General features: G+C 42.2%; 1 protein-coding gene and 1 long non-coding RNA gene across 5 annotated transcripts in view; both read right to left on the bottom strand.

Annotated features, from left to right (window-relative positions):
- The window catches only part of DLGAP5 (DLG associated protein 5), a 24,347-nt gene extending 19,726 nt beyond the window's left edge, over positions 1 to 4,621 (bottom strand). For 2 of the 3 annotated variants that reach the window (XM_085315107.1, XM_085315109.1), the window contains exons 1-4: positions 4,546 to 4,621; positions 3,891 to 3,975; positions 1,516 to 1,766; positions 39 to 247 (exon numbers count right to left, since the gene is read on the bottom strand). In XM_085315107.1, the coding sequence (XP_085171233.1) occupies positions 39 to 247; positions 1,516 to 1,765 (459 nt within the window). In that variant the 5' untranslated portion in view covers position 1,766; positions 3,891 to 3,975; positions 4,546 to 4,621. The remainder of the gene's footprint in view (positions 1 to 38; positions 248 to 1,515; positions 1,767 to 3,890; positions 3,976 to 4,545) is intronic. The other variant, XM_085315108.1, reaches the window with a different exon arrangement.
- A 1,803-nt stretch (positions 4,622 to 6,424) lies between these two features.
- LOC146590189 (uncharacterized) lies at positions 6,425 to 8,442 on the bottom strand. 2 transcript variants are annotated; one of them, XR_014897065.1, is made up of 3 exons: positions 8,348 to 8,442; positions 7,480 to 8,106; positions 6,425 to 6,878 (listed from the first exon to the last, which is right to left on the bottom strand). It is a non-coding gene; the product is annotated as an uncharacterized LOC146590189 (long non-coding RNA). The 2 variants fall into 2 exon arrangements; XR_014897064.1 differs by lacking the exon at positions 6,425 to 6,878 and having other exon boundaries at positions 7,435 to 8,106.
- Positions 8,443 to 8,455: the final 13 nt, after the last annotated feature.

The following is an 8,455-nucleotide window of genomic DNA, read 5'->3' as shown; positions in this document are numbered from 1 at the left end:
ATATTTCATATACTTGTTTTAGATATTACACTTACTACCTTCTCTTTTGGTTTGACTGTCACAGGATCTTGGGGTACAAGTGAAAGAAAACCAGGTGCAGTAGGTCTATATAATCCAACTTTAAATACGCCTTTTTTTGCTTTCTCTCTTTGTTCTTTAAGTTTTCTAAGTTCCTTTTCCTCTTTATAACGTTGGAGCATTTCCTTGCGTTCAATATTCCTCTTCATGGCTGCACTTTTGAGCTGTTCTGCAGCAAGGGTAAAGATAGACATTTTACACAATCTTGAAGATTTTTTCAACAAACAATAATGAACAAGTCAGAAAACTGCAAAGAACTTTTCCAAGATACAGAAGTAACATACTAAATGAAAAAGTGTAAGATTCAGTATCTAGATTCTGCACTTCCAAATTTCAATTAAAGTTCTGAATAAAAATGCATGTGTTCTATTCGCTTGCCAAAACCTTAAATGCTCAGCATTGTTTTAACCCTTCTCACTAGAAGGGCGGCATCCAAAAATAAAATTCAACTTGTAAATACAYGTCCCTAAATGTGGATCTCAGGGCTACTGTAAGTTCAGATCTGTTTTACAGTATAAAGACTGTATCTGCAAGGTCACGTTATTACTATTTTAAGCATACTTAATTATTTGTACAAGTTTCTCTATTAAAACACTTATACCTTTGAAAGCTGAAGTTTAGGTCTGCTTTAGACCCCAAAGAGTAAAATCTGCCTCAAGTTGAGAACAAATGAAGCAGAAGTTATGAGAAAGAATAAATCCTTGAAATGACATCAACTTGAATTACACATCCATCTGAAAAACCTACTCTAAGTTAAAAATTTATTGAAGACAACCAAGTTGTAAATCCTATTAATTTTATATTTGACATGATTACATAGTGATTTCATTCTTTCCTCCAGTGATTTTCTTCTTTCAAAATACTAAAGGTGAAAATATTCTTGGAGAAATTTGTTAATAGCCTGTTACAAGATTAAGGTAATTCCTTAGGCCATATGTACCCAGATGAGCTGGAGAGGCAAGATTCATTTTGCRCAGATCCTGTTTTCTGGGAGGAACAGAAGGTATCAAGAACTGTTAACCTTTAAAAAAAATAACATGCACTGATCATTTATAAGCATCCTTTAAACACATGACAGGTATCAGTAGTACATTAGAAGAGATCACAGATCCAGATTATTCACTTCTTGAACAAAGCCTAAGACACTTTCTGTTGATTATTAATAATAAAATGCATTCCTTTGACTACTCCAGGCAAATCATAGCAAAGTCTCATCCACATAACTGGGCCAGTGAAGGAGGATAAAGCTGTATCAGACTATATTCTTGGTTCCTGCCACAGTTAGCAGAATTGGTAGTTATTGTTTTTTAAATCTTGAAACACCTCTTCAAATTAATATGCTAACCACAGTTAAGTTCCTGTGATTATATTACAACTCTGTTTTAATTAAATTTGTAACAATAAAAAAAAAAAGCTTGAAAACAACCCTTTACTCACTCTGCTTTACATTGCTGTTCTCTTGAGAGCACATTTCGTTTGTCTCATTTAGTTGAGAAATTCCCCTGTCTTTTGATAGCTGAATATTGACATCTGCCAATCCAAACTGTCTGCCCTTTTCAAACAACTTGTGTCTGTTCTCCTTTTGAAGCATTGATTTCCTGCGTGCAACTTTTGCTCTGAGGGTTTCCGTACTTAAGTCCTTTTTGTATCGACTGGCAAACTGGGAATTAGCCTCCATCTTGTTCATCCTGCACAAAACAAACAAACAAACATAGTAATTAGGAAAAAAGCTATCATGTTCTGKTTTTGCCATTTTCAATAGTTTTCATTTATTAATAGAGAAAGCCTTCAGTTCTTCATTTCTGTATGTTTACCAGAGAGAAGACAAAACACAATTTCAGCAATGATTTGRCATTATTTTTCCTTACTTTATACATCTAAGAGATTGGTTGGTTAAACAGTGAACACGTCTGCACAAAATTAGTAGGGCAGGCTTTGTCACTGCCTGGGATTGGCTGGCTAGCCTGTTTTCCACACTTTTTTCATGTTAAGGAGACAAGCAAGTAAACGACAAGGTTGTAGGACAACACTTGGAAGCAGCATGGCCACTGAGTATTCAGCTTACATCATCTCTGATAGCAGGACATTTTTGTCATGCAGAGTACTTGGCAGTTTCTTAACTGAGCTTCCAAAATGCAACTACAATATGCTCATTTCACATAAGAATTCTCCCTGTTTTTTTAACCTGCAGAATAAAAAACGTGAGCATTAATTGGCCTGTACATGCTACAGTGCTAACAGGTATGTATAAACCTGCATTCTGGGGCCTCTCWCTGAAGCCTGCCTCAGGGGTGGGGGAAATGTTCATGTTTTTTTCCCTGGAGAGAGGACAGGATCAGTACTCTGTTCTTGTAGTTGATCTTATTTTGTCAGTCACTTCAACCAGAGTCTTCTTGAAATCTCATCTTCCATTACTTATAGGAAACAGCTCTGGAGTAAGTAACAGTGATACAGCTAAACTGAACAGCCAACTACAGGTCAGTTATTGAGATTCTTAATTTCAAGACAGCAAGTTTTGATGAAACTGCAGGAATAAGTGAAAAGACCTATGTGGAGATCAGCCTTGAATATGGATGCACAGGATTTATTAAAGTCAAAAAAACCCAGTATCTGCTACTAGTCCGAAAAAAACACCATCTCAAGTTAAGAAAAAGACCTGAGATCTAGCTGAATACTCTAAATGCTGGGGGAGAGGGAGAAAGAGTACCAGAATAAACATGAAGTGTACAGAAATAAACAACAATATATTCTTAAGCTTCAAGTATCTGTAGAAACAGCAAGRAAGGACAGAATCTGAGCTACCCCACAAGGAGACAAAGGCTTTTTAGACACTACTGCTGTTGGCAGTGGCAGCTCCTTGCAGCCAACTTCAGGGCAGTATTCACGAATCAAGTACCTGCGTAGCACCAACAGTACATGGACAACCATGTGGAAGTGCTTGGAATAAAAACTATATGATAATATATGRTTAAGAAATATAAAAGGGCATATTTTGTGTCTTTTTTCAATATATTCAAAGCTGCAGGAGGGAAAATGGTCAATGGAAATTTAAGTTATCAAAAAGGAATAAAAGCAAAACTCAGCTTAAAGCACTCAAGTCAGAGACTGAATGTCTTCCACATAATTCTGGAGGAAGAGGTGCATGTCAGTGCCACCTGATTTGTAAGTGTCAGGCATCTTATATTCCATCAATATATTCCAACTTTCATCAGCGCATTAATGACAGTTACTTAATAATGGCTGCAAATGATCAGACTAACTGGACTAGTTCATAGGTCATACTTGCTCTGCTTTGCAGGCAGGTGATAAAGGAAGGTTAATTCCTGAGAAATTCCAACTATAATCTTTGGATTGATCTTAGTAGTAGTTCCCTTAGTGTTCTCATGGAAATTCGTTATAAAAACAGTTAGAAGGTCATTAAGAAAACTGTACTATGTACACCCCCGAAGCAGCTGGATTTTTGTGCCCACTGGAAGAAAATCATTCCTAAAAGCAGCAACCTGCATCAAATCCCATCACTCAACTTTAGAGGACTTGCAGGGTTAATTCCCTGCCTGGGATTCCTTAAACATGTTCTAAGCATAGCAAAGGTCCTTTCAGAGTGCTCACATAATCTTCCAAATCATTGCCTTGGAGGAAGGTAACAACATACATTCACTGAATACACCCAGTTTTCTATCAGAAAARCTTACAGAAAGATGTATTCACCTTAAACTTTGGTATGTATTTTAACATATTTACATTAAAAAAAAAACAAACAACTTTTGAATATGCTCCACAGTATTTTCTTAGCTATTATAGTGAGAGCTTACCTAAATCCTTCCGCCCCTTACAATGCTCAAGAGAAAGCGATCTGCCTTTCACAGTGAGTAATTTTCCAGAAGAATTCAACTGAAGCTTGAAGAGAAAGGCAAATATAATAAACGGAGGTAGAGTTTCCCACTTTATTATAATATGCATCATCAACTCACATACCAAACACAACAAAAAAAAAAAAAATCCCAAACAGCAACAAAAGTAATATTACACAAGAGATTACACCTGGCCCCTCTGGCGTCCGAGGAAATGACATGCTGAGGACTAAAAGCTCTTTCACAAAACATTTTCTGGTCTTCRGGACTAAAAGACCTGTCTCTTTCTTTTCAGGTTACGGTTTCTAAAGAGCACCTTGCCCCYAGAAAGGAGTGCCGAAAATTAAACTGGAGCAAAAAAGTGTTTTTAAAGGAAGAACGGGGCAAGCTTGGGGACGACGTGCAGCGGCTGCTCGCGACMGAAAGGGCCCGGTGCTCGCCAGAAGGATCCCCCGGGAGAAGCGAGGACCCCCGCACCCCRCTTCCCTTTCCCCCCGTTCCAAAGGGCCTTCACGGGGTTCGGCCCCTTCTTCCTCGCCACTTTGCCTTATTTGGAGGCGGTTTCAGGCAATCGTTGCTGCCGACCCCCCCAGCCCCCCGGGGATCCCCACCATACCTGCGCCAGCCCCCCCGCCGCTCCCGCTCTCCTCAGCGGCCGCCGCCCGCCCCTCAGCGCCGCCCGCCACGSCTCGCTTTCAAATCTCACCTGACGACGCTCATTGGCCAGCCCCAGCCTGCCCGCGGACTCTCATTGGGCCGTTCCAGGCCGACCGTTGATTGGCAACGCCGGAAGGGGCTGCTTATTGATCGCCGTCATCGCCGTGCTCGATTCTCATTGGCTGCTCTGAGCAGCCCGCCCCCGCCTCCCGCTTGCCCCTCATTGGGCGCGTGGGGGCAGAGCGAGTCTGCTCACGGTACATCCTGGCCTTTCCGGGGAGGGGGCGGTCCCCGCTCTACGGTGGCGTGGCGGGGCCAAAAAGCTTCGCGTGGCGTTTACAGCAAATTACGTATCCCCCACTTTTAATCTTGCACCTTGTCGCACCCCCGATTTCCTGCTGCACCAGCACCACACCGCCTCTCCGCTTTGCAGAGGTGACTTGTGCACAGGAAGGTTGTTTTCTTTTTTGTTTATAAAATCTGCAAAAATTTAAATGCGAAAATGCTACTGCAAAGGCCAGCCACTTGGTGGCACTGCACAAATGTAGACACCGTGTCAAAAAGAAAAAAAAAGAAAAAAAAAMMAAAMMAAAAAGACTATTGCCAAACAGGAAACTGCTGAGCACTAAGCATAATCGCAAAGGAAGGAGGAGAAGAGGGCAAGCCTGCCTAGCAAGCAGCGTGAAAAGGAATTGCACTGTGCTTCGTAATGCCAGGGTTCAAAGCAGGGGAAAGTGCAACAAGCTTTAGAGATGAATGTGCTATTAATTTCTAAAATGTCTGTGCGTTTTTGTAAGAACATAATTGTAGTGAATGAAGATCATGCTCTGATCATTAACTTATTACATGATAATAAAAGATTAGTTTGGACCTGTTGACTGCCATTAGTCCAGATTCACAGTTGCAGTAGTTTGTAGAGACTGCCCACTTCGTCCAATGCAATGAGGTTGTGAGTGTTTGCTGCTGTTTGTTCCTCTCTCTTTTTCCACAAATCAGTGGAACTGAGGGCATTCAGCAGTTCTGCCTTAGGATATCAGGATATAGTCCAATGATTTGGGCCATGCTGAACCACTACCTTCAGAAAAAAACAAGTTTGGGCAGTATATTCTTTCCAACTCCAAATCCTTCTTTCTTACTTATTCTGTGCCTGAATCCGAAGAATTCCTGTATATTGAGACAGTATTTATTTGCTCCTACAAGTGCGTAGCCTAAAACATTTGCTGGGCTAATTTCCATTTGTGTGGCTGTTGATACCGAATTTAGGAAGCGTAACTGCAGTAATGCCTGGGGTTTAATCTAACTAGCTCAAATAACAACATCGGTGATAACAAAGCAGGACAGACTTCAGTGCCAACTGGTAACCTGAGTACCTGCTCATGGTCTTGGCAAGCCAAGACTCTGCCACGCATCTTCACCAGTAGTGTTATCTGAGCTAGCTAGGTTAAAGCCAGAATGGTTTTACTTAACATCCTGCRATGACACCTTCCAATAACACTATCTAGGTCACCACAAGGGTCTTGATGTATTTGAATAACGCCCTATTTTTAAAGTATTTCAATCACTTTAATAAAACACAGTGGTGATATTTTTTTCAGCCCAATTTATGATTGCTACTGATTTTCTTGTTAAGAGGAATACACATACTACCTTTTAACATAAACAGGCAACATGAATATATAAAGGCATTATCCCTTATAGATATTATACATGCCTGAAAGATTAAATGTGTCATTTTCATACACTTCTGATGATAATATGATATTACGCCTTTATCTTAGCCGCTGCAGCTTTGAGAACCCATTTGAATGTATCTGTTTCTTGACAATATAACTGTCATTACCAGATACATTTTGTACCAAGAAGATACATAATGTGGAAATCTGCTCACTTGCTCTTCCTACTCTTATTTTAACACTTTCACGTGGAATACTGTTCATTTTAAGGGCAATTCTCCCTGTCCCTGCATAAATGCACCCTATTGGAGAGCAATACAGAGTGTGTAGGGGGAACTGTCTGCACTGTGCTCTAAAACAATTAGCATTTCTGATTATATTTTTGGTGAAATTTCAGGTACAGGTACATGGCAGCACACAGGTGTGGGACAACCGCTTACCCCTACCTGAATCTCTCGGCCTCACCTGTATGCTGGGTCCACACAGGTAGGAGATACAGGTTTGGACTCTCACCAGGATAAAGAGAGCATGGAGAAAACCTTCACTTCCATGGGTATTTGCTCTAACATCCAGATTAGTGCACGCAAGAAACTGAATCAAATGTAATTTCTGCAGTTCACTGTGTTAAAAAGAAAACAGTATCCTGGCTCCGTGCTTTCAAAGAGCACTTTTAGACTCCTAGACTCATGTGTACAGCCCTGGGATCCCAAGCTGACAGAAAAACCTCAACTCTGGCTCTGCAGAGCAAGCCTAATACATCCCTCTTCTGATTTTTCCTGCGACCAGGTCTCTGATCACCATGTGGGATTCTTCAATTGCCTGTGTGAGGTGTCTAACACTCTCCAGGCTTTAAATACATACCCAAGCCCAGGTACCACCTCTGACAGCCTGATACCAAACAGTTAGTTGCTACAGCATCACATTTATAAGCACCCATAAGCCATTTTTGAGTTGAGACCAACTTTCTGGGTTTTTTTTTTCTAAGAATTGTTTGGAGTGGGTGCTTTAGGAGAGTTATATTTTTCTCCCCTTCAACAAAGGCAGATGAAGAAGCTGCTTAGTACAGTGGGATTAGGCCGTATTTCATCAGTGTCAAGTGGGCTTGTAGTTGAGTTAGGCCAGGACCTTGGAGTTTTCATTCAAATGAGCATCCTTTTCCCTAGCTTAGACAAGACTTTTAGTACATTTTAGTTTTTATTTGGGGTTAAAGCAGTACATACCTTTTCTCATCATGCATCTCTCGTGTCTCCATTGCTCAGAAGCAGTATTTCTAGTACAGAGGCTGGATGCGATCGCTGGAGTTAAGTGTTTCACAGCTAAAACAAATACAAAGCAGATAAGGAACAGCCTGTCTGGGAGGGTACAACAACAGAAAGCTTGGAGGAATATGACCATTAATGAAGACGGAAACTATAAAAGAGCTAAAGTGACTTGGTTAATCCTATGTACTCTGCCAGAGTTAAACTTCTCCAGGTTGCGGATAAGATAGGACATTTTTTTCTTTATCTATTGTTTTTTCAATGTTCAAGGCTAGTGAAATGCAGAAGTGCCAGATGGCCGTGTAAGCTGAACAATGTACAAAACCTTTCTTATGTTATCACGAAAYGTCCTGGGGGGCGAGAGGGGGTAGATAGGTTATTTAATCATTAGAAGTCACTCAGCAGCAAATGACGTTCAGCTGTCTTTATCGAAGGAAAACAAAAGCCTGGGTCTGCACTGCCGTGGGGCCTCTCTCTTGCGTGGGGCCTCTCTTGCGTTTCGGGGCACGTACTTCAGTCGCGGCCTTTAACGCGGCTCGTGGTATCCTGTCCTTGCGTGCACCAGCGGCTGCGCTGCGATGCGCCATGCTAGTAAAGAAAAATAAAATAAAAATAAGCAATCTTTTCCACGCGTACAAGCAGATCCCCGCGATCCCCACACCGACGGCTCTGTACAGCTTTTCTCCTCGAACACAGCAGCCTCCCGGGTGGCGGGCAGCAAGAACCTCCCGTCCCTCCGCGCTTCTTGCCGGCCGGGGCAGACGAGCCCCGCGTTCTGCTCCCGGCCCGGTCCCCGGTCCCGCCGATCGACCTTCGCGGACAATTTCACCTCCCCTCCGCTCCCGCCCTCGCCGTCCCGCCGGCCGCGGTCAAGGAGGGCTCTAGACACCTGGGGATGTCTCGGCCCAGGCCCGGCCCCGGCCCCGGCCCCGGCCCG

This window comes from Rhea americana, unplaced genomic scaffold (assembly GCF_003343005.1).
Source record: "Rhea americana isolate MKP2758 unplaced genomic scaffold, rheAme1 scaffold_42, whole genome shotgun sequence".
In the NCBI taxonomy this organism is placed as follows: domain Eukaryota; kingdom Metazoa; phylum Chordata; class Aves; order Rheiformes; family Rheidae; genus Rhea; species Rhea americana.
Note: the sequence above shows the minus strand (reverse complement) of the source record. Positions and strands in the feature narration are given on the sequence as shown.